General features: G+C 40.8%; 1 protein-coding gene across 1 annotated transcript in view; it reads right to left on the bottom strand.

Moving 5' to 3' along the window:
- Positions 1–17724: 17724 nt before the first annotated feature.
- diaph3 (diaphanous-related formin 3) overlaps positions 17725–27255 on the bottom strand; it is a 427644-nt gene continuing 418113 nt past the window's right edge. The window contains exon 28 of the mRNA XM_052101613.1: positions 17725–19133. Coding sequence (XP_051957573.1) covers positions 18868–19133 — 266 coding nt within the window. The 3' untranslated portion in view covers positions 17725–18867. The remainder of the gene's footprint in view (positions 19134–27255) is intronic.

The following is a 27255-nucleotide window of genomic DNA, read 5'->3' on the forward strand; positions in this document are numbered from 1 at the left end:
CTGAAGCATTCCCTGGGAATCGGACAATGATCTTGGCATTGTTCGTGCCATGCTCCACCAGTTGAGCTACAGAAACATCTTACATGTTTCTCACATTTTAAGAAACCACTCATTTCCTAGATTCTTAAGGGGGGAAAAAGGGGGCAAAGTGAAATCTTACAGTATTCAGTGCTCTATAAAGCATCCTTCACAGTTTATTATTAACTAAAATAAAAAATATTTTATGTAGGAATTCCAGGTTTTCGGCATCGATTTCAAGAGTCTATTCCAGACTCGTCTTCTCGATTCTTAAGAAAAAACCGAAGGCAAAGTGAAATCTTACAAACAGTGCAATATAAAGTCAAGGATAGCCATAAAAGATCATGTCACGCTCCAGAGCAGAATCGATTCAGAGTCAATTCTGAGATTTGAACCCGACATTCGATTCCCTAAGGCCTCATAACTGAAGAATCGATTCTTTTTGGAATCGAATCCCAGCCCTAGTATTTAACATATTTATTTTTGCTACTCAAAATAACAGTTAAAGCACAGGGACATCTGTAAAAACTATGAAGTGGTGACTCAGTGAATCAATCAAGCAGATTTGCTGAAAAGAATTGGACTTCCCAATGCTTAATAAAACAGTTGAGCTACAATCACACCACTGGAAAAGTACATGCTAATGGAACCAGCCCTGGTCGCCCCGCTCCGAACGGCACTCAAACCGGCATGGGAGGCGGGTGCATGCTAAAGTCTACAGCCTCTAGCGTCAGTTGCTAGTGCACCTCTTGAGGTCAGGAGAGTGAGGTTTACACACTGGCACAGCTATCTACCAGCTGGCTCCTGTTACACTCACCCCCCTAAACCTCCCATTTGGGTCACGGCACCTATGTAACCGGCCCTGGTTGCCCCACTCCAAACGGGACTCGAACCGGCATCTCCAGCATGGGAGGTGGTTGCGCTAACGAGAAGGCTTGAGGCTACAGCCTCTAGTGTCAGTCGCTAGTGCACATCTGGTCGCCCCGCTCTCAACAGGACTCGAATCAGCGTCTCCGGCTTGGGAAGCGGGTGCATGCTAATGTAACCGGCCCTGGTCGCCCCGCTCTGAACTCGAACCAGCATGGGAAGCGGGTGCATGCTAATGTAAACGGACCTGGTCGCCCCTCTCCGAATGGGACTCGAACCGGCATGGGAGGCGAGTGCATGCTAAAGGCTACAGACTCTAGCGTCAGTCGCTGGTGCACCTCTTGAGGGCAGGAGAGTGAGGTTTACACATTGCACAGCTATCTACCAGCTGGCTCCTATTACACTCACCCCCCTAAACCTCACTCCCCACCGAGTCACAGCACCATTGTAACCGGCCCTAGTCGCCCCGCTCCGAGCGGACCCGAACTGGCATCTCCAGCATGGGAGGCGGGCACGTTAACAAGTAGGCTAAAGGCTACAGCCTCTAGCGTCAACTGTTTACTAACACTATATGCAACTACGTACACATTTATTCTCCGTTTATTACGGCATAATATCGTATAATTTTTTGATATCAGGAGTCATTAGCAGGACACCATTATAAGATTACGAATAGAACCTTTACAAGCACAGAAGTAGGATTTTGTGTTGTATTTCCTCACAGGACACAGGAACACATTAAAGATGTGCCCAAGTGCTTTTGCAGACACTGAGTCATGGCTTTATTGCACAAGAATAGTCCATGACTAATGGGAGAAGAGCAATTAGCCACCCATTAATGCGTGAATTACAAAGCAAACTTTGATTTGCCGTCAATGCAACCACTTTGTATTTCTTGGAATACAATGAGCATACACGTTCCTTTCTCTTGCTTTTCTAACATACCTTCGTTTTGTGATCCAGGCTTAAATAGAAACTCATTGTACCATTAATTCCTCACCAGCTATTCTTTACTGGAGCGTGAGTGTATATGTGCATGCCTGTGTGTCAGATCTGTACAAAACTGTTAAAAAGAACATTTATGATAATAAGAACTCAAGGCTGTAATCTAGTATTACTTAACCTTTGGTCAGGAAACTGTGAATATTACAGCCACAATGAGATGTGATTTTTCAGGGCTACCATCAATGCAACGTGATGTGTATGATTTGATTTCTAATACAATTCTCATAATAACGTTGTTGCACCAGGTAATATTTAAAACACTTCAGATTTGCTGAAATGAATTGGACTTCCCGATGCTTAATAAAAAAAACTGAAAATGCTTCAATATTTTGAAAACAGTTGAGCTACAGTCACACCACTGGAAAAGTACATGCTAATGGAACCAGCCCTGGTGTGGATGGCAGGTGCGCTAACAAGGATGCTAAATGCTACATCCTCTAGCATCAGCCGCAAGTGCACCTCATGAGGTCAGCTGGCTCCCGACACACTCACCCCACCTAAACCCCCTAGGCGGGTCACGGCAGCATTGTAACCAACCCTGGTCGCCCCGTCTGACAGGACTCGAACCAGGATCTCCAGCGCGGGAGGCGGGTGCATGCTAATGTAACTGGCCCTGGTTGCCCCACTCCGAACGGGACTCAAACCGGCGTGGGAGACTGGTGCATGCTAATGAAACTGGCCCTGGTCGCCCCGCTCCGAACGGGACTCGAAGCAGCATCTCCGGCGTGGAGGCGGGTGCGATAACGGGGAGGCTAAAGGCTACAGCTTCTAGCATCAGTCGCTAGTGCACCTCTTGAGGTCAGGAGAGTGAGGTATATACACCGGCACAGCTATCTACCAGCTGGCTCCCGATACACTCAACCCCATTTGGGTCACGGCGCTCAGGTCCGAACGGGACTCGAACCGGCATCTCTGGCATAGGAGGCGGGTGTGCTAACAAGGAGGCTAAATGCTTAATAAAAAAAACTGACAATGCTCCACCAAAGTACTCCTCATAATAACTTTGTTGCACCAGGTAATATTTAAAACACTTCAGATATACTGTATTGCTGTTAGCGCATTTGACAACGGCAGCTGAAAATATTCTCCCATTACAGCCATAAACAAGCATGCTTATAAATATTAATAAGGCAGATTTGTTTATTCGTCTCTTGTTTTACATGGGAGCTAAAAAAAAAACTTCGACTTGTTTTTCTAAACCTGTTCCTAGCCCTGTGGCCTGCTCTCCTTTCTCTCCATCTCAATTCACCCTCATTAAGCTCCTTCCACAGCAACTCTCTCACCATACCGTAAATAAATTGCTCGTTGACACATCTAGAATGTGTGTTTTGATTTTATTCAGCTACTTCGATTTTGATTGGTGTGCTGCTTCTCTCTCATACGCTTCCACTAATCCCAGAGCAGTCTGCAAATTATGTTCGTTAAATATTAAAAGAGTATCAATAAACTTTGAGGGCAAGTGTAGTAGGTGGCAGTTTGTCAGAGAGACTGTTGCCACTCAGGCTTTATTACTTTATCATCTCTTGCTCTACTTCTCTTAAAGTGCACACTTTTCTTCTCCATTCTCAGCTAATGAGAAGTTCCTCCTCACCGTGTTTCATATGTCAGTTTGCTGGGGTTTTCAGTCGTTTAATAAAAATAATACAGAGCGAGTACATGAAACTCTTCAGGATTGTGTACGGTGTAAACAAGAGCATCTTGATGCCACGTTATAGAACGCTGTTAGAAAACAATCTCTGAGGCTAAACAACTCCTATTTAGAGATAGAGACTTATAATACGTCTGTTAACAAAATAGTTCAGCCTAAAATAAAAATGGTGTCTTTATTTACCCATGTCATTTTTTGGGGAAATTATTAAGAATTTTCCTGCAGCTATTCCACACATTCCTGCAGCTCAGTAGTCGCTTTTCCACTATCGGGCCAGTGCGAGCCAGAGCTATCAACTGGCCAGCCAGGCCTAATAGCCTCAGACCTAGACTGGTGCCAAACGACACACACCCCGGCCATTTCACATGCAAAAGGGAAGCTCAAGCTGGGGTATCATGTTATCTAGAATATTGAGTTTATGTCGTATGTAAACATTAGCTAGCTAGCAAAATAAGTCAGCATTGTAACTCACTGACTGTAAGTGCCATGATGTCTCAGCACAGTCTATGAAAGTTCACCGAACCATGGAAAGTAATTTATTTGGCCACCGCTTTGAGCATTTTAACGGAATTGTACTGTGCCCACATTTTTATAATGTATTTTCCCGAACCTGTACCGTTGTGCACTGGATACACAACCTGGCAAGTTCGGTGAAACTCCGGCTTTGATATTGAGGGCCAATGGTCTTTGGCCCACCGATTACCCTTGGGCCATCCCCGGGGCTTTCTTGGGGCCAATGGTGGGCCTCAATCCCCAGTTGGCCTTGTCTGGCCCAAGGGTAATCGGCGGGCCAAAGAAAGCCCCGGGGATGCCCGATGAAGCCTCGGAAGTGACAGTGGGAACTCAACTGTCCCTGGCACGCCTTCATTTGGCCTGATAGTGGAAACAAGGCTATTGTAAATATGACAATTTCATTCCGAATATGACAATGACAATTTCAATCCGAAAAGATCTGTAAACGTTGTTCATGTGAATAGCTTTTTATGAGGAACAAAGCTCTTTTGTTCCTCATAAACAGGTTTGATGTCACTGATGCCAAATACCATTGCTTGTTGCATGCGTCATATCTGAATGCACCACACTAAATATGTAAATTTAAGAGCCACCACAAAAGGAGAAGATTTCCAGAGAAGGACAACTTGACTTAATTTATTTTCCTCTGTTCCTCACACAAAAACATCACTTCAGAAGTCTTGGAATATAGATAAAGTTACTGTTTACAAACAAACGCTGCACTTACGGTTTCTTGTGACATCCCAGAAAGAACTGGCCCATAAGTTGAACAGGGGGTAGGGGATTCACTGTCCTTTGCTGCATATCGCAGCGCCATTTTGTGGTCCGTTCTGCATAGCACGGCAGCTCATTATTACTTATCATGGCCCATTTGGCACGTATCGCGGCCAACCCACCAGCCCGCTCGGTTCTCCCGATGGCCAGTCCGCCCTGATCGGCCCCAAAGTGTGTCGACCCACTGGGAAAATGCCCGGTATGCCAGATTACCAGTCCAGTCCTGGTTGCAGTGTATAATGCCGTTTGTGAATGGATATTTGAGAATAAAATTCAGGGACAAAAGGTTTTTCATTTCGGTTCGTCACAAGCAGAAACTGTATTTTAGCGTTCCGGTTCCAGCACTGCTTCAAACAAAATTAAAGAATGGTCAATAATGATACTTTTTTTTTTTTTTAATTGACAGTACTATTTTATTTTTTTCTCCCCTTTTTTTGCAATGCCCAATGTGCTCTAACTCCTCGTGGTGGCGTAGTGAATCTCCGGGTCTGAGACCTTCAATCCACGCATCTTGTCACATGAGCACGAGTGTTTGGAGGCTTTACGCCATTCTCCATGGCATCCACACACAACTCACCATGCGCCCCACCGAGAGCCACATTATAGCGACCACGTGGAGATTACCCCATGTGTCTCTACCCACCCTAGCAACCGGGCCAATTTGGTTGCTAAGGAGACCTGACTGGAGTCACTCACCACACCCTGGATTCAAACTCACGACTCGAGGTGTGATAGTCAGCGTCAGTACTCGCTGAGATACCCAGACCCTCCTCATCAGAACGCGGCAGCATCAAATCTGTATCAATGCGTCATATCCAACAATAATTACTTGAAGACTTGGAAACAACTGAGAAATTTGTGCATGTATAAGTAGTATTTATATATAGTTGTCTAAAGGTCTTCAGCATGTCAGAGAAGGCTTCATCCGCAACATATCCTTTATAGTACCTTTTATTGACATTAACAAACAATATATAAAGCTTAAACGTTTATTAAAATGACAGTGCTGCTCATATCCATATTAAAGGCTGCTGAAGAACCTGGAAGCATGGTTGCCTGCCATATGATGTCATGGTAATTGAATCTATAGTGCGCGAATTGAATGGACATCTTTTTGTTGTGCTTTTTAGAGCTGGACAACTGTAGTCACAAAGAGTTGTTGTGTGGACAGAAGCTTTGTTTTTGCCGTAAATGAAACGCAATATGGCAGGATGTATGCGGAGGAATTTAGTTGAAGTGGAGTCATTGGGGGTTACATTTTAATGGGTCAGCTGGGACTCACAGGCCGAGCAGAAACACGATGAGTAGATTTACACTGCACCTTTCTCAACCCTTCCAACAACGAGAGCTGAGAGCGAGACCAGTGAGGTAATACAACTTTTTTTACACGCTCACTCAGCTTGGTGAGAACTTAACGCAAGGTCAGCAGGTCGACACCATTTTCTTCTTCACATTGCATCATACCGCTGTGTCAGAGGAGTTGAGATGAGGAGAACTGAAAGAAATGAGGGAGGAAAGCGAGATAGTGTGACACAAGATGAGAGCGAAACACTTACAGTATATATAATATGTGACATTGTGTACAGACACATTTCAAGGCTTGCTTTATATTTTGCTTCAGACACAATATCCTAAAACTTGTTCTGGACCTTGATCCGCTACAAGATCATTCAAATTCCCCACTCTGTAGTATTTAACAGCAGGAGACAATTAGCATGGCCCTAATTCTATAGTTCTTGCATTAAACAAGGCATTTGCCAACACTGATTGATTAATCACTTTAGAGCTGATGTGAAGTATTTATCCTAGCAGATGATCTGCCACATTCATTTTAAGGCCTTGAACATGATCTCAGGACAGTTCCAATTAAAATACAACACAATAAGGTGAGCTCTGCCTCTAAATGAAGAACAAAAAGACAGTTCAGACAATGTAATCTCAGGAGTTGGCTGTTGTCAAGAGGAATTGCCATGAAAAGTCTTGAATGGAGGAAACAATTTTAATGGATCTTAAACCGTAATTAGGGAAGCGCCTCTGTTCAGATGTGTGCATAAATGGCTCTTTGTTGTGACTCGTTGTGAAGGCAGGGACCTCCCCCATCATTAAAACGACTTACAAACAAGATAATAAATCCCGGAAGACCCTCTTCGTGGTTCCGCCCGCCCAGTCGCTGTCACTGCTGCCACTTTGTACTTGCACTCTGCTCCAGACACAGTGTTTGCGTTATTCTCTCGCAGACTGTGATTTTTTAAACCATCATTATCAGGGCTGGACAGGGAAGAGAAATTGGCAACAGGATTTTACATGGCAACTGGCCCAATTTTGTGGTTTGTACTGCATAACGCGATGGCTCATTTTAGCTTATCGCGGCCCATTCGGCACGTTTCGCGGCCGACCCACTGGCCCGCTCTGTTCTCCCGATGGCCATTCCGCCCCTGATTGGCCCCACAGTGCGTCGGCCCACCTGGAAAATGCTCAGTATGCCAGATTACCAGTCCAGCCCTGATCATTATCATAAAGAGCTTTTATTGAGGCAGATTAAACCCACACGAATGGACCTGCTCATGAAGGACGATCCTCGTGGTCATGATTAGTTGTTCTCTGTAAGTTGTGTGTGGATCATGGAGAGTAGCATGAGCCTCCACATGCTGCGAGTCTCCACGGTGTCTTGCACAACGAGCCATCTGATAAGATGCGTGGATTAATGTTCTCAGAAGCGGAGGCAACTGGGACTTGTCGTCCGCCACCCAGATTGAGGCGAGGAACCACGCAACCCCGAGGACCTACTAAGTAGTGGGAATTGGGCATTCCAAATTGGGAGAAAAATTATAATATAATAATAAGACCTGCTTTCTTGTCATGTAAAGGTGGTGGTCGCCCTAACATAAATTATTTTAAAGAAATCTTCGGGCGCCAGACAGGATTATTCCCGTCAAAAATTAGATTAACCCAGGTTAGCAAAAAAAGAAGGACCACCTTTTGCACAATAAAAGTCCCAGAATATTTCAGTTCACAGGGGAGATATAATGTCCATAATAATAGTAAAAAGAACTGGTTTATAATCCATGTAGAAAACGTGTCACGTTAATCCAAGGTTGCAGATTCGCGTCCACTTTCATTCATAAATTGCTCATAAAAAAGGAAGAGAGAAACAAAAAAAATATTGGATAATCATTTCGTTAATTTCGTTGGAAAAAATAATAAAAAAAAAAACACCATCAAACAACAATCTGAAAGAGCAGGAATAACCACGAAAAATAACACGAAAGTTGAAGTTAAGTGAGTGGGTGTGAGTGTAATGGCAGCGCAGAGGTACTGACCAAGTTTGCTGACACGAAGGCAGCTAGAGAGAGTGTAGAGTCTCGTCGTCAGACATCAAGATATGCGGTTAAGCAGCCTTGACTTGTCTTCAGGACAGCTCTCCTACAAAAACAGTCGATCTGGAGTGCAACGCTTAAGTCGAACCCCAACACAGGAAGCATCAGATTGACAAACGGCCGTCTTTCCACGATAATCCGACCTCTCACTACTGGCAAACCTTGCATCCAAACCAACCATTGACGCGCCCTTCCAGGTGCGACACACTTCCTTCTACATTTCTTCCTCCCGCTATTAATTGAATCACTCCACCCATTCACGGCAATGGAAAGTGGATTTTCTGCACTGCCAGTCATTTGCGGCGAAAAGTGTTATGGTATCTTTGTAAATTTGTAGACATGCAAATTCCATTTGAATTGCATTATCCTGCATTTAAAGACATTGCATTGGCCAATAGTATTTGAGAGTGGGCTGTGAGGAACATATTGCATTTACCAGACGCTTTTATCCAAAGTGACTTACAAATATGAGGAAGCATACAACAAAAAATTTGGAAAAGCGACATCCGTTATAAATTGTGTAGCACTTTTTATGTATTGCAAACAGGATACAGGACTATTGACAAAAAGTTAATTCAGTTTATTGTTTTTTTTAATTACGAGTGGAACTAAATTATTCAGCAAAAAAGTGAAAACAAAGAATGCATTACCTTTTAATCACTTTCATTAATGAAAAGAAAATGCAGTTTATGAGTTTAATGCTTTGACATGTAATACACATAACTGTCAATTCATTCCAGGACCCTGTTAGTGGGTTGTTGGTGTTATGCGCCCGGTCTGTCAGGCTGGCAGCACGTGGTGGCACGCTGGCTTGGTTCCATCACATGTGCTTGGGGCATTGCCCTACCCGCACATCATCGAAGACTTGTTGAGGTGATGTGAACTTAGTCAGGGGTTTCGAGCCAAAGACACCCTGGATTCCCTGCTGTGGCTGGACAGAACCCCTTTAACAGCTATTGTCCTGGGAGAAAATGATTATCTTTCTGTCTGGAAAAGCCTAGAAAAGGATATCCACCCTCGAACTTAAGCTCTTCTGACAGCCACTGACTCATACAGTGGTCACAGTCGAGCCTATTTATAAGCTGCTGTTTCTGAGGAGGTCTTCACACAGTTCACAGGCGATGCTTTCTAAAATTTCACTTTATTTGCACCCATCCTCACCTCCAAGCATGTGCAGAATCTGAATGAGCATTCTCCTTGGAGGACACTTTGTAAAGTGGAATTTACCCTTGTTTTTATGCAGAGCAACAATTAGAGAATCTTTGTTAGTAGCCGGGCTGGGGAATTTCACTGAATAACTGTGCATTTGCATTAACCAGTAATGAGCATCCAGGTGAAAAAGGAGCTTAGAGTTGTTTCCTCTTCAACTTTCATTTGGGCACGAACCCAAAAAAGCAGTTTCCTTAAAGAACACCACGGCCTCTATCAGCGATTGAGGCCATCTTCTCTCAATGGGGCTGTCCTTGAGATAGAAATAGAGCATGAACGAAGAGTTGTGAGAAGAGGTGCTTGATTTTCCTGAATCAAATGCAATTGTGCTCAAGCAGGTGACTCTGGCTGGATTCTGTTGCCTCCTTACAGTAAAACAGCTTGGGAAAGGTTAGGAACTGCCAAAAGTACAATTTCAGGGTGAAAAACCCTTTGACGTCAAAATGGTGTGAATTCAGTCTTTTGTTCAGCAAGACGACAATGTCAGAAAAAAGAGAAGGAGCGAGACGAAGAACGAGAGAGGGAGCGAGTTCTTTCCATTTTAGGTGAAAAAAGATCCGCTAGGCAACAAGTGAGACAAAACCCAGTAAGTGATGAGAAGGTCTAAGTGCTGATCAATTTTAGGGGTGGAAAATGATTCGTGAGAGAGGACAACAGATGCAAAAGGAGACTGTGAGAGGAAGAAGATCAGAACAGCACCATTTTAGCACAGGAAGTCTGGCAGTGTGTGCAGATAGAGATATTGCAGAAAGTGCCAAGAATTCAGTCTGCTTTGGCTCACTCAAGAGAAAAAGTCCCTGCAGACTTATTACAATACCCGATAAAAGAACTCTTCCAAACCAAGAAGGACAGAGTATTATTAGGAAGTGAGTTTTGTTTCCAGGGACATGTATTCAGTGGACATTGCACGATTAAAAGAAAGAGAGGGAGTGTGTGAGAGAAATAGGAGTCTTCAGTAGAACTCAACTTTGGAGGGCAGTCGCTCTTAATCTGGGAAGCGAGAGAAAGAGGTGCTTAGTTTTGTTAGGAGTAATTTCCAGTTTTCCAAGACTGAAGTGTCTGTTAGTGTAGGGGATGAGGAGGCTACTAAACTACCTCTCTGTACATTTTCTGTCACTTGATGACAGAAAGAGAAATGCTGCTTTATTAAAACAAGAAAGTTGCAATGATACATTTGATATGTAAGAGGGAAAATAGTGGAAAAGCTGTTGAGTGGCAATTCTCTCATCATTTACTCACCAAGTATGTCGCTATATTAAAATCTATTTTGATGGAGTGATGTGAATATATCTCCATCAAAGGGGGGTTCGTTTCATCACGTGGCATTTTATAAAATTTTAAGTATTCTATGTACAAATAAATCTTAAATCAGTCAATGTAAGCCCACTTTAAACTATTTTTTATAGCAACTCTATTCACCCCACTTGCATGGGCTAAAGCCCCCTTTAGCCCATGCAACAAGGGGGCTTTTTACCCCAAATACCATCCTTTCATTTATTGGGCAGTTATTGAATAACTTTTGATTTATTGAAATTGAACAAACACAAAAAATTACAAATAAGTATTTTGTCTCTATATAAATGTGTTAATTTCAGGAATTCTTATAAGTTACATAAATCAGCACTGTTGTACCCTATACGCTGAGCTGTGGTGCTCATGTCCAGCTCAAGCAATTCCTCCCATCTCATTATCCTGTTAAAGGAATATTCTGGATTAAACAATTTGTCATATATATGTGGCACAATTATTGGCACCCTTTTATTCAATACTTTGTGCAGCCTCCCTTTGCTCAGATAACAGCTCCTTGTCTTCTCCTAAAATGCATAATGAGTTTAGAGAACACCAGGCAAGGGATCTGAGACCATTCCTCCATACAGTATCTCTCTAGATCCTTCATATTCGAGGTCCATGTTTGTGGACTCTCCTCTTCAGTTCACCACAAAGGTGTACTTTGGGGTTCAGGTCATCAATGTTTGTGTTGTTTCTGGATCATTGTCCTGCTGGAAGATTTAACCAGGGCCCATTGTAAACTTTCTGACAGAGGCAGTCAGGTTTAGATTTGTATCTGTTGGTATATGATAGAGTCCATGATGCCATGTATCCGAACAAGATGTCCAGGACCTCTGGCATAAAAACAGCCCCACTACATTAAAGATCCAGCACAATATTTAACTGTGGGCATTGGGTGGTACTTCATCTCTGTGTGTGCCAAACCCATCTCTTGTGTTTGCTGCCAAAAAGCTCTTTTTCTATTTCATCTGACCATAGGACCCCATCCCATTTGAAGTTCCAGTAGTGTCTGGCAAACTGAAGATGCTTGAATTGAGCAGAGGTTTTTTTCTTCTTAAAACCCTCCGAAATAACTTGTGGTGATGTAAATATCTGATATTTTTAGCTTGAGACTTTCTGACCCAACTCGTTTCTGCAGTTCTCCAGCTGTGATCCTTGAAGATTCTTTGAGTGAACAATATAGCCACACGTCCTCTTCCAGGACTGTTCTTAAGATCTCCAGTTGATTGGAACATCTTAATTATTGCCCTGATGGTGGAAATGGGGATTTTCAATGCTTTGGCTATTTTCTTAAAGCCACTTCCCATTTGAAGTTCCAGTAGTGTCTGGCAAACTGAAGATGCTTGAATTTGTTGTTGGATGAGAGAAGAGGCTTTTTTCCTTCTTTAAATCCTCCCAATAACTTGTGGTGATGACATCAGATATTTTTTTTTTTGACTTTGACCCCAAGACGCAACTAATTTCAACAATTATCCAGATGTGATCCTCACCGTGCACGGAGACAATATAGACATGAGTCCTCTTCAAAAGAATAAACAATAAAGGCTTTTCACAGCCTTCTTTGCTCATATTTAATAAGGATGCCAACATTTTTGGCCACAACTGTCAATCATCACTCAATATTATAGGTGCCATGAAACAGGTCTACAAAACATTCGACTCATCTCTCTTTTTCTAAATAAACACATAAAAAATTGAAAAATAGGTCACAGTAAGGCAGTTACAATGGAAATGAATGTGGCAATTTTTTGGAGGGTTTAAATGCAGATATTTGAAGCTTACAATTCTATAAAAGCATTAACATGAATTGTTCAGATAAAACTTAATTTGTTGAGCTGTACAGTTGTTAAAAATGTTGTTTTTAGTACTTTTACGTTGTCATAACTTCACAGAAAAGGTTAGTAAGCAATTTTATCACACTAAAATAAAGTTAACACACATTGTTTACATCACATGGGTATACTTCTATTGAACCCAGAATATTCCTTTAATCATCATTCAAACTGATTATATTTTGACCATGATTGATATATTTGTTCAGTATCTCTATAGCAGAAGATCCAATGTGGTAATCAGAGTTTAACAGTCTTAAGTCACATCTGCCTCACTCTCACCAGCTCCAATTAAGCTCGAGCAGCCTGCAATCTGCCACACAATATGCTTTGTTTTCCTTTAAATTATACACACAACTGCACAACTGTTCAATAGAGAAAATGCATGTTTTCTTTTTCCTCCCCTGATCTTGTTTTTGTTGTTGCCTGGAGGAAAGGCTTTGCGATGGCAGCTTGAGATGCATCAATGCATGTTCAAAAACCAACAGATGTCTGTTTCTCTTTCTTAAGTTGGACAGTCTGTGTTCTCTTGGTTGCTACAGTTAGAGAACAGCCAGACCTTCACATTGTTATTGAGGACCGTCTGTCAAGTAGATTCACATCCAAGAGCCGAGGCAGCAAACAGAATAAAAATGGAAACACACACGTAGTTCAAAGCATGCACATACACAAAGAAACTACAGATAAAAAAGCAGCATGGTAATCCCCTACACGTGCCAGCTAACACGCACCTTTAACCACTTCCACTTGACCTTCGTGCTCAGTTGGCATGACCCCGTGACACAACACCGTCCTCTTCACCCAGCACACTTCTTAAGGAGAACCGCAGAAATAGAAGCATTCCCTTGGCCATTTTGTGACCCTTTATCCCCCTGAGCTCTCTAGGTCGTCCCGTGGAAGGCTGGCTGACTGTAAGAATTAGGACAGGAGCAAGGGATGAATCTTGTTTGCCTTGCGGATGCTGTAATTCTTCACTTTGTGTTGGCTGCTGCTTTGGCAGAAATACATACAGCAGAATTGCATGTGCTCTGCTTCCCCGGTTTAATCTATCAGGATGGATTTTTGAGGGAAAAGACAGGGGGTCCGTTTTATTTCTTGTGTTCTTGTCTTTTTTCAAAAGAGCACGAAAGAAAGAGGCAGTTCATGAAAAAATAAGGAGTTAACTGAAAAGAACATGGGGCACAGACGTCGAGAACATCCGCAGCCTGTTCTCTCTCGGGGTTATACTCGCGGCAGAAGATCATTTAGAGGGGAGATGGTGAGTGCCTTTCTGATGTGGGTACAGAAGGGAACGAGAAAGGCCTTTACTTCATTAGCATTGCTTTTGCTGGAGCTGTCCGTGCTGATGTGAGCTGTGATGCCACTAAGGGCAGAGACGAGAAACTCTGCCTGCGGGGAGTTTGATGCATCGGACGAGTAAACACAAATAAAAAGCGTGAAGTGGAATCACTGCTTCCTGGATAGTGGACGTGTGACAGGCGTGGGTTTGGACACGGATGCAAACTGATTTAATTTCATATGGGTACAAATAAGAAAGGACAATGGGCTTTTTTTTAATTATTGACGCCTTGCTGTTGGATGTTGTGATGGCCTCTTTTATCCTTCAGTAACGGTGGATAGTTTGGGGTCCATTTAGGGCTGTAGGAGGTGCACTGTCTGCACACAGGATATCTGAATGAAGATAAGGTGAGGGAATTAATGGCAATTACATTATTTTCTGGGTGGTTGACCTCAATGAATACCTACATAGTCTCTTTTCAGATTCATCCAATCTGACCGCGGGGTGATGCAGCTTTATATGTGCCTCTATTCCAACATTTCTTCCGATCAACCTGTAGCTCACTACAATACAAAAACACACTTTAGCTCAGTTCCTAAATCTTGCGAGTTGCCTGCCTAGGCCGAGTTTTAAAGGAATAGTTCACTCAAACAGGACAATACTCTCATCCTTTACTCACCCCCTCATGCATCCCAAACCTTTTTGACTTTCTTATGCAGAACACAAATGAAGATATTTTTCCATTCATAAGTCAATGGGGATCAAAGCTTTCAAGCCCCAAAAAGGACATTAAGGCAGCATAGGAGTAATCCATACGACTCGAGTGGATTAATCAATGTCTTCTGAAGAAATACGATAGCTTTAGGTGAAAAATCAACCAAAATTTAAGACCTTATTCACAAGAATCATTCCTTGCACTGTCCACAAACCAGACAGTGTTGCAAGTTTCAGATTTCACAGCCAATTCGACTATTTTGAAAATGCAGTCACGACAGTAAAAAAAAAATAATAATATATATATATATATATATATATATATATATATATATATATATACACACACACACACACACACATATTTTTAAAATGTACCGCAGTCGCCAACACTATAAAATGAAACATCTTACGGATAAAAAATGATACCGAGTACTTGGCAACCCAAGCAATGCCAAAGCATCACCATCCTAAAGCCTGAACTGTGCTCTAGTCGGGCTGGATGTCAAGATCTATAGTGAATATGGACTTCAATTTTGGTCTTCTTTTCTCCTGCAAGCCAATCGTATCGCTTCATAAGACGATAAAATAACAAGTCATTAATTAATTTGATGCTACCTTGGTGCTTTTAGGAGGTCTCCATTGACATGCATTGATAGAAAAACAAAACACCTCATACATTCTTTGAAATATCTTCATTTTTGCTGTGCAGAAGAAAGTGAAACAGGTTTAGAAAAGCATGAGGGTGAGTAAATTAAGAGAGAATGAACCCTTTACGGGTACAGTATCATCGGTGCAAATCCAAAAACGTTTAAAAATGTATTTACAAAGATGGTGGATATGGTTGAGAGAAATGCTGTTGTCACATGGTGCTGGAATGAATTCCTAGTTCAGTTTTCCATGCGATTAATGTGTAAAGCGCTATTTGCATTGTGTGCACTGCCTATATGTGATTTGTGTTTCGTTCATTCAGTCGTGTCCGACTTTTGTTGATCTGACGGATAAAGATCCTCCAACTGTTTTGGAAACTCTTGTTCGTGTCATTTTTGAGAGTCTAACCACCATGATCTTGGTCTTCCTCTTCTACATATTCCTGCTCTTGATTTGTTCTCCTGGCAGTCCAAAGAATGCGCAGAAACCTCCGCCTTCAGGAGTACATTTTTCTTGACTGTCCAATTTTCGCATGCATTGTTACAGGGAACACACTGCTTAACGATTCGTATCTTTGTTGTCCACAAGATGTCCTTGCACTTGCGCTTCTTGATCGGTGTACAGGTTCTTCATTAGATGGTTTGGCACCCCCCATGTCTTTGGCTTTTTCGATTATCCATTGGATGTTGGAAATCTGGCAATTCACGTTCAAGTATGGTTGTATTATTGCTTGAATGATGGCATGTGATATCAAGGCTATTGTGCAGTAGTTTGAATGCTGCCTACTGTACATAAAGGCCAAAACATCCTTCACACAAGTAAGCAAGCGCAGACGCGAGCGCTTGGCCAACGCGTGGTCCTGTTGTACATACATTACATGCACTCTTGCGTTGCTCTGACGGTTACAAACCTCAGGCCGAAAGAGGGCAATAGATTTCCTAGGCATGACCACGAAACTGGTGCTGTGTTCGAAACCGGTATTTTACAGCTCCTGAAATCAGGTAAATGCTGCCTACGGAGGCAGGATGAAAAAAAGGTGCTTTTAACCTGTTTGGATAAGAGTTTTATTCATTCGAAACAGCTGTCAGTTAAGTCATTAACTGGTTAGGCAGCAAGTCAGCTGCCTACGTTTTCAGATGCAGCCCAGATTTGGTAGATGAGTCGATTGTTGAGGAGACAAGTTCATTTGAATAGACTGGGGACAAAAAAATGTAATATATTTTATTGAAAAGATTCAACTCAAATTGCTGCCCGAGTCCGCCATGACAGTTGTTGATTGAAAGAAGAAAATCCACTCTAGAGCCCCCTGTGGCAACGCTGAGAATGCAGCGTGTACTTATGTTGGGTTATGAATTGAGCGCTGACACGTTTCACAACGCAAAGACGTGTGAAATCGAGCTTGCGTAGCAAGATCGTCTGTGTTAACGTACTTGCGTAGAGTATGTTTGGGTCTTAGCGTTTAAGATTATGCTGTCTTGTAGGGTAACAGGCTAGTAAGGCAGCAGACAGCAAGCAGCTCACTAGACTTCGGGAATTAGCATTTGTTTAAACTGATTAACAGATTACCTCTGCATAAGGTAACGATAACATATGATAGCATGACACTATCCACACACATTTAAGTGTAGGCAGAACCAAGTCTTCTACAAAACATGGGTTTGCAATTATACCTTTATTTGACTTACCTTACACTCCCAAAATCTAAATAAATCACTTGACTCCTGAGCCCAACTGCTGTTTAGGAGAGTCCATATGTCAAAGCCACCTCCTCCATTTCCACTGGATTAACGCAATTGGCATGTACGCCTTTGGAAACATCATTAATTATTATTTATTTCACAATAGTATTAGGGGCAGCAGCGGCTCTCATCAAGCAGGTGCCACCCTCCCTGCCCTCAGCCCGACTCTCAGGTAACTGTGCATAAAATGAGATATCTGAATGAACGAAGAGGATGTGCGAGAACAAATGCACCCTATTAAGGGGGAGGCCATGAGCAGGGTTGCTGCAATGTTTTTAAAATCAAATTTAAGACCTTTTCCAAGACCTGAACAAATAAAATTAATACCGTACCCCATACCAAAAAAATAGATAAATATGTGTTTTCCACATATGTATCACACTAAAATTGGTTTATGCACCATTGTATAAATAGATATATAATATTGTATTTGGCTGATACGATAATGAGTTGAAAGGCGATTAATCTGCCAATAGTATTTAAATTCGGTAGCCTGTATTAAACATTCCTAGTCTTTCCTTCCTGTGATGAGGAGGGCCAGAGAGAGGCTACAACATCCCATTCCAGATGCAGTTTATGGTGCAACCAAAATACCAATAACCGGTCTTAACCGATAATTAAGACTTTCGTTGTATCATTTGAGATCGTTAAGACCTAACATTTTGGAAAACTGAATTTAAGACATTTTAAGACTTTCTAAGGATCCGCGGGAACCCTGGTGAGTGAAAATGGAATAAACGTGACATTTGCATTTTGCAACAGCCAAACAAAGGATGTAGAGCTAATTACATTGTTTTTCTTGTCCACTTTTATTTGAAAGATTTCACCAAAATAATTTTACCCTAAATATGTCTACGGCAGTAACAGGAATATCAAGAAATTAAAAAAAGGTGATGTGAAAGAAGTAAAAGTCCAGGGAGAGAAAGCACGTGAGAGAGAGAGAGAGAGAGAGAGAGAGAGAGAGAGAGAAAGATGTGATTTCATAGGTAATCTCATTCCGATGTCACGCCTGATTGAGAGCAGTAAAGAGGAAAATTACATCAGGAATAGCAGAACAGAAAACATCATGAGGAGGAATGTGAAAAACTGCCAATTATACGAAGACACACACACACACACAACAAGACAGAAAAATAAACATACAAAAAAAACAATTGAATGTCTAACAAACAAGGACAAAAGGAAACGCAGATCCCAGAACAAATGTGCATTATTCTCTCCTGACACTCCTGCATAACAACATTTCCTGTGAGGTGAGAAAAACAACTTATACATTCTTTTTATTTCAAAAATAGAAAAAAAATAATAATAGTACATTAATAATCTTAGGAAGTATAAAGTTTTTCATGCATAATAAAACTTTTGGGTTTTAATTCGATTACATACACATGGGTGAAGAAGATACATTGGAAAGAGTAGAAATGTGATTAATATTTATAATAAACTAATTTTAACATATAGATATGTGATGAGCAAAGTGTCATTATGCTAAATATTTTACAGAAGGTAAATCTGATTTGTCTGCATATGTGAATATGCTTCATCCTAGAGAACCGCTTAAAGCCTTTTAAAGAGTAATAATTGCTCTGTTTATTACATTAAAATGAGGCGAGTGCTTGGCTTAAAGGTCATTCGTAACTGTCCAGTAATTAGGTGCTTAATAAAAGACAGTGACGACTGAAGCGTCGAGTTTTCAACCTGGACCAGACCGGCACAATGAATCATGCTTCGGTTGACACGTTGTTGGGGGTAAAAGGGCAGAGGAGACGGACGGGAAAGGTTAATTGTTAAGACTCTTTCTATGTGTGTGTGCGAGCAACAACCTGACGGCATTTATTAGTAAAGGTGACTGCGAGCTTTGTTTAATTTTTTTGTCTGTGTGTCACCATAGTGACTACAGAGGTCAAACCGTGAGGTCTGGGGAGGATTCGCAGATGCGGTGGTGATGTCATCAGAGGGCACGCAGGCGAGCGAGCAAGGCCTCCACGTCCGTGTCTCCGTTGGATGAACAAAGCTGTGGCGTTTGCTCTTTTTCCTTGTCTCGTTCTCTCGCTTTTTCTTTCTCCTTCTCTCTGTCGGGGCGGTGGGTCGGTCTGTGGGCTGCAGACGGATGGGGTTCGCTCTCGTAATGAGGCTCCTTGGCAGTGGGTGCCCGCGTTGAGCTGAAATTGATATTCTGCCGTGACCGTGACCTTTGTAGAGGCACCTTCGTGTTTTCTGCAGGAGGGGAAGGGAGGGTAAGAGGGAGGAGAAAAGAGAGAAGAGCAGACTCTAATGAAAATGTTTATAAAAGTTCGCAGCTCTGAGGGTGGGCAATGCAGACACTCAAGTCAACAGACAAATGAGAGGGGAAAGCGATGCAGCCGACAGCATGACAACACAATAGAAAGTCTTGATCTGGTCCTATTTAACTACAAAATTAAAAGAAACAAATAAGAAATTATATTTTGCATTTAGAAAATAAAGCCTATTTTTAAGGGCCATTATTGTAATGTTCCCGGTTCATTTCAAGTTAAACTCAATCGACAGCATTTTTGGCATAATGTTGATTACCACAAAACTGAATTTCGACTCGTCCCTCCTTTTCTTTAAAAAAAAGCAAAAATGGAGGTTCTAGTGAGGGACTTACAATGGAAGTGAATGGGGCCAAATTTTGGAGGGTTTAAAAGGCAAAAATGTGAATATTATAATTTTATAGAAGCACTTACTGCAATTCTTCTGTTAAAACTTGGGTATTATTAGAGCTGTAAAGTTGTTTAAATCATTTTAGGGTTTATGCCGTTGTGGCAGTAAGTGATTTTATCACAAAGTTTAGTAAGTGATTTTATCACAGTAAAATCATGTTAACACTCATACTGTTTACGTCTTGTCTATACTTTTAAAACAGTGAATATTTTAATGTTTACGGATTGGCCACATTGATGCACAAGTGCCTCATTAACCGCGTTTCCACTATCGGGCCAAATGAGGGCGTGCTAGTGCGTGCCAGGGCTTCATTGTGCCTCCTCGGGGGCAACGGCCCACCACTTACCCTTGGGCCAAACAAGGGCAACCGGGGATTGTGGAGGGTTCAATGTCAAAGGCGGAGTTTCGCAGAAATTTCCAGGTTGTTCAACCAGTGCACAACAGTACAGGTTTGAAAGAACCTTGGGACATCATAGCATTTAAAATCAGTAAGTTACAATGCTAACTTATCTTACTGTTCTAGATAACATGATACCTCAGACTGAGCTCTTGCGTTGGCACCGCAGCGGCGTATTGAGGGTGGGTTTTTGGGCAACGAGTTATTGGCCCGATGTTGGGAAAGCAGATCGATTTGGTCTTGTGGCTTGAAGTCCGAGGCTATTATGATTTTTTAAACCGTCACATTAACCTCATTAAAACAATAATCCCTTAATTCTCACCTTTTTTCCTTAATGTTGCATTAATGAGAATCATAAATGAAAACATTGGGAATAATAAAAGTAAAATGAACAGATATGTTGTATTGAGAATAGTGGATTAAAATGTGCTAAAATGTCCTGAAAATAATGTCACAATTCAAGAAAATTGTATTGTCCTCTATACATGCTAATTTTCCTAATTAATCTGGGGTACAACATAATATTTGAGAATCACCTTGCTGATGGGTTCTTTCTTACTCTGGCCTCCATCCAGACTGGGAGACATATGTATATTTATTTACAACTTTGTGAGTGGCATATGGATGTACATTTACAAAGTAGGGAAAGAAAAATACAGAAAACCAATGAGTTGAGAAAATGTCCATATTTATATGACCTTTGACCTGAGCGGATGCTGTCTTTTTCATGTTTGGCACCGGACTGAGCAGTTTTATCATCATATCACTGCTTGTTCCTGCGCCGGGTTTGGTCTGGCAGGGCCGTTCTCTGTTGACAGCATACATTACTGGCACAGTGCAAAAAACACCCCTGCATTACAAACAGAGCCTCGCCAAGGTGCAAAGCACACTTATTCACTTCGGCGCAAGAGCGAGGAACAGAGTGATCTATGAGTGCCTTAAACAAGGACAATCTCTACAAACAATAAAGGATGGAGAACGAGAGAGAGAAATAGAGAGGAGAGAGTCAGCGATAAACCTATACAGCAATACAATAACATTGCAACTAAAGAAGCCTACAATCAAGACTCATTGCAAAAATAAAAGTTTGTTTAGGCTTTATCTGATGTTTCTAACAGTAGAGGTCTGCTACCTGACCCGACAAACCATTGGGTTTCATGCCGGGTTTGTGTTGGTTCTTTAGTATAACTTTGGGTTATACCTGCGCTGGACAGTTGTCTTTAAATGTTGTGCCACATCTTGCCTTAAGCGTCTTGGGCAGGACCGCCATGTTTTTAGACACCATGTCAAGATTAAAAGAACTTTTACAAGGTCAATAAATTTAGTGTGTAGACAATGAAGTTAATATTTGATTATGAATATATCAAAAATGATAAAGATTAACAATCTTGTGTGAATGTTATCATGTGTACTGACCTAATCAGAAAATCAAAGTCCTTTTCTGGAAGCAATGTCTAGTACAGGCCTATTCAACTGGCGGCCAGTGGGCCAAATCCAGTATCACACATTTTTTTTAATGATATAGATCATGATACATTCTGAGACTCACAGCCTCAGAAACTGCTGAAAAAAAAAAAAAAGTAAATAATTACATTTCTTATTTTCTGATTTGACATTATATATCTCTGGGTGTAAATAAGGTGGCTCCGAAAAACTGCTTTTGTTTTGTTCCCAATAATGCCAACTCTATCTGAGAACAATTTTGTTTTGATACAACAAAGCAATCAAAAGTTATAGCATGTGTCCAAAAGCCTCTCCAAACAAATAAAAGATAATAATTGTACATAAGAACTAATTACACATGCAAACACAACAATGACTAAAGGTTTGCATAGCATGCAGACATGATTTTAGTCATGATATTTCACAGAATGAGTTTCATTCTGTGTCATTTGAGTCATCATTGAGTCTGTGTCATGTATTTGGCGCCATCTCCTGGTGGCCATATGTAACATTGTGCTTCATGTGGATTATCTAATGATCTGATACATCTGATTATCTTGTGTGTGGACTTATTTTTTTCTGTGAAGTTATAAGCAAAAAAGCAGCATATAAGCAACACCGACATCATTTTATCTCTGGGAAAAACTAATATGCTGGTTGTATTTTACTCTTTGAGAGATTTCCAACAACATGTGACACATGACTATTTTATGAGACTGATGTTTTTACTGATTGCTATAATATGTACAATGCAATTAAAAAAATTTAAAAAATAATCATCAAAACGTAATACTTCTGATTTGTCTGCAAATTTCAAGGCACTTGTTCACTTTTGGTCATAATGCCAACATGCATTGGAAAGTAGAGCTTCTAGGCTTACCTAGAATACCTATTGTGTGTTTATTAATATTTTGACCATATTTTCTTTTCTAGCCATCCGAGCTTAAAGGGTTAAACTTGCGCTAAACGGACGCCGCACCACGTCTTGATGCTTTTACAGTGTCTCGTGCAGGATCGCAGATTCTTCAGATGCTTTTAGAGGTTCAGCAAAAACAAATCATCATTATGCTGCATTTTGACAGAAGGGGAAGATTAAAGATCTAAAATAATGGATGACTGACAAGCATGAGCTCGGAGAAACAGAAAAGTTCTAATCATTAATTTGGTCCTGAAATCCATTTTTGAGAAGGTCAAAAGTTTGAATCACTGCATCAACAATAAACTTCACGGTTTTGTTCAATAAACTTTTTAGTATCAGTCCGATTTACTCTCTCTGTAACTGACCAATTTTGAGAGCAGTTTAGCACTTGTCGATGAAGTTGAATAGCCTAGTCTAGTAAATGTTTTTTATGAAAAGTAATGGTTAGTAAAGGTCTATGATCTTGTGAATACTCTTGACAGGCAGAGAGGAGCGAAGGCAGTCCACTGTGTCCTGCATAGAGGAAATAAGAGGTTCGGGATGACCGTTGAATGTAGTGGTAAAGTGTAGGAGTGTGTGTGTGTGTGTGTGTGTGTGGTAGAAAGTTCTCTATGCTCTCATTACTGCTGTGAGAATGTGCACTCATTTGTCTGTGTGTGCAACTCTCTGCCCTGTGCTTCAGGCCACTTTCATTAGTCTTTTTGGCTATTCCTTTTTTCGCTTTCATTTCCTGCTTGTCCCAATTGCCATTTTCCTGTTCTCAACATGACTCTGTTTGTCTCCGTACTGCTTAATTTCTTTATTCTCTTGATCATTCTCTCTCTCTGGGAACGACAAACTGACCCTGGTGATAAAGAGGATGTGTGTCTCTCATTAGCATTGGGATGAGCGCTCTGTCTTAATGAGTGTTAAAACAAAAGCTGCAGTGGAGACACCGGACGACTGTGTGCCTACTGATTGGTTCTTCTCAACACTCACCAGAAAACAGAAGATGCCAAGATTTTACTAAACTTTTTTCTAACTACACCACAAAAGCTAGGAGTGAGAGACAGAGACCACAGAGACAGAGCAAGGCTTTGTCTTGTGACATTTGACAGTCTTTCCATAAAGTTTACGGAATCAAATCCCAATCCTGTTGATGCAACAATCTTTCATCAATCCCCTCAGTCAACATTTCTAAAAACTTTAAATTATTATGCCAAAACTTAAAACTATCCATGTTTTCAGCTTCTCCCAAGGCACTCACTGCGGTGAAAATCTGAATGCCAGTCTTTCCTTTTATCAGTGCGTCGTCCTCAGTTAGGCTCATAAAAACTCGCTCACGTCCAGACTATGCCACCCAACAGAGACTCTCATTCCTCTCTTCAAACAGGGCTGAAATACTGGTTTTTGACTTGAGATCATTTGCTCAATTTGCATTTGCGCTGGGGGCCGACGAGAGGCTGACTTTCTTTTCATATCTTTGCTCTGCTCCTTTCTCTCTGCCTGAAGTTTGGCAGGCGACTCGATGGAACGTGACAGCGGACGAGGGCACTTAATCACTCTAACGAGCTTGAACGCAGACAGGAGTCCGATTAGCTGCGACGGAGCCTGTCCCGCAATAACTGAGGCTTTGCATAATAAGGTAAGGGTTGAGGTAGGGTTAGGGGTAAAGGTAACAGATTAACTACAGATGTAATTCACCCTTTAAGCTTGGATGGGCTTGTCGTAATCGCCAAAATATTAATAACTACAGTCTTGACCAACACAAAATAGGTATCTTTTGAAAGCATGTAAGCCTTACTTTCCAAATGCATGTTAGCATTATGACCAAAACTGAACAAGTGCTTTGAAATATGAAGACAAATCAGAAGCATTCCGTTTTGATAATTTATTAAAAAATGTGCATACATCATTATATATAATTGCAATCAGTAAAAATATCAATCTCATAAAATAGTCATGTGTCATATGTTGTTAGAAATCTCTCAAAGGGTAGAATACAACCAGCATATCAGATTTACCCAGAGATACAATTATGTCGGTGTTGCTTATATGCTGCATTTTTGCTTATAACTTCACAGAATACATAAACAGAACATAAAATATCACATATCATTATTTAGAGGAGGTGATTAGATAATCAGATGTACAGATCATTAGATAATCCACATGAAGCACAATGTTACATATGGCCACCAGGAGATGGCACCAAATACACGACACAGACTCAATGATGACTCAAATGCCACAGAATGAAACTAAAATCATGTCTGCATGCTATGCAAACCTTTAGTCATTGTTGTGTTTGCATGTGTAATTAGTTCTTATGTACAATTATTATGTTTTATCTGTTTGGAGAGACTTGGACACGTTTTTGGACACTATGAGAAATTATTTTTGTAATGTTAAAACTTTTGATGGCTTTGTCATATCAACACAAAATGTTACTCAGATACAGTTGACATGATTGGGAATAAAACAAAAGCAGTTTTTCGGAGACACCTTATTTACACCCAGAGATATATAATGATATAGAAAAAGTCATATTTCTGCCCAATTTTTTGGGGTGATTTTTCAGCAGTTTCTTAGGCTGGGAGTCTCAGACTGTACCATAATCTATATCATAAAAATTTTAAAGTTCTCTTTACAATGACACAAAAACGTGACCCTACTTGTTTTATGTCGAGATATAGCCTCTAATATTAAAGGAACTGTATCTAAAATTAATAAGGGAAATTGTTAGTGTTGTGTGATGTCGCATTTAAAGGAAATCCACATGTGGTGCCACAAATGCTGTCAATTTGACAGTGATTTGATGATGTGACGCTTACACTGTATTAAACCTGCAGTATTCCTTTAATGATACAGTTGTTATTACCTGAAAATTGACAATGTAACCATGTAACCTATGGTTTGATAACTACATTTAGCTATCATGATCAGGGTGTCCTACTGGCCCTCTCTCTTTTGGATATTCTGGACACTCTTTTCTACGTAGAGCTTGAAAGAGGGCAGATTGACAAGGTCAATGGAAACCAGAGCTAATTCTGCGAGCGGGCTAAATAGAAATACCAGTAATAAATAATACCTTAATTGATGCCTCGCGATGCAAAGGGACGTGATTATGAGCTGCACATGAATAACTGTGAATCCTGACAGAATATAGGTTTATTTCTGTGCAAATGGGAAACAACGTCAGATTGTGTGACCTTCTATTTGATCTAGCGGCTCAAAAATTATGAGGCCAAAGAGAGAGGGAGCCCTGCCTGATAAAGAGCACTGTAATTCAGAGCTTGTAACGCACTAATGTCTCTCTTTGTCTGACTGAAGGACTAGGAGAGCGATGACCTGCACATTATCCCCTATGCCTACAAGAGTGAAACCGTAATTAAGCAAATCAGCAGAGACATGCCTCATTCACGGAGCACCACATGGCCACCCAACTTCCCCGGTGGTGCCACAGTTAAAGCGTGTTTATGTATTACTCTGCTCCTGAGGATGGGCAGATAATATTAAAAAGATAAAATGAAAGGAGTGTTGTGATCTTATGGTCTTGGCATTAAAACCACATAAATGTGAGCACGATCTGGGTCTAAGACCACAGGTGGTACTTAATTACATCAACCATTACGGTGTCTTCACCATTCGCACAATGCACAGGATAATTGCAAGCTTTGAAATAATAAAAAAACAGGTGAAAACCTGATTGTTGGGTCTCTGAAATTAATGCTGTGATAGCTTCAGCATTTTCTCCATTTAATTTATTCAAGCTGGTTGCACCAGCCATGTGTTAGTAACAACTTACACTAGTGATAGCATAAATGGGTGCCAAGTTACAATTTACACAATACTAAATATTCAATTCAAGTTTCAACACATAAGAAATATAAAGGACATTAAAATGAACTCGACAGACTTTAATGTTGGTTTGACAAAGCCGTATACAAACATCGATTTTTGATCATCCGAGGTATGAAAACCGTAATTCCGATCAGTTAGAAAATTCATAGTAACCAGAGTCAGAAGAGTCTAAAGCCATCTTTACACTGCAAAGGTGGCACAGAAGCTGCACAAAGTCTTTGTGGTGCTTGTTTTGAGCGACTTACACAAGCACAATAACACTGACTCAACCAATGGCATGAGTTTGGGGGCAGGACCATCTCTTTATATGACCAATGGCAGACATATTCAGGATGCATTTTCAAAATGACATGATTCAGCTTTAAAGATCTTGATCTTGGTTTATGAATTTTGTAAAAACTCAAAACAAAGGCTGTACAATAATAGTATTTTGGGTTTGTCAAGCCAACATGATAAATGTCCAATTTTTCCAGATTGTTGTATTAGTTTATGTATTGCCCCTTTTTAATTTATATACAGTTCCTATATATATTTAAACAAAATTGTATATTTACAGATTATTTGACTTTTTGACTAAAACGAAAACGTCTTTACGCTAGGCAAAACAGTTCTGAACGTCAACCCTTAACAGGATAAAACAACAACAACAAAAAAGCACGACTTTCCAAAAATTCTGTTTACAAATTTGAAGCTCATTGGGTCAATAAATGTAAATGTCATTTTATGTGACTACACATTGCTTTACGGAGAGATTGCAACCTACTAGCTAAGTGTTCTGTTGAGAACAGGAGCAGCAACCAACTTGAGCTCTGACTTAATTACAAATCAAGTAATTGTTATTAAGCCTTTTATTAGAACTTTTAGTTCCAACTTAAGTGAGATCTTACACACAGCAGGTGCAACCCTGTCTGTATCTCGGGTTTAGGTCTTGGTTGAATATAGCTCCTATCTTTACTCCAACTCTGGTAAATATAAATATACATACACACAGTATTTATACACACCGATCAGCCACAACATTAAAACCACCTGCCTAATATTGGGTATCATTC

This window comes from Xyrauchen texanus, chromosome 32 (genome assembly GCF_025860055.1).
Source record: "Xyrauchen texanus isolate HMW12.3.18 chromosome 32, RBS_HiC_50CHRs, whole genome shotgun sequence".
Taxonomy (NCBI): Eukaryota; Metazoa; Chordata; class Actinopteri; order Cypriniformes; family Catostomidae; genus Xyrauchen; species Xyrauchen texanus.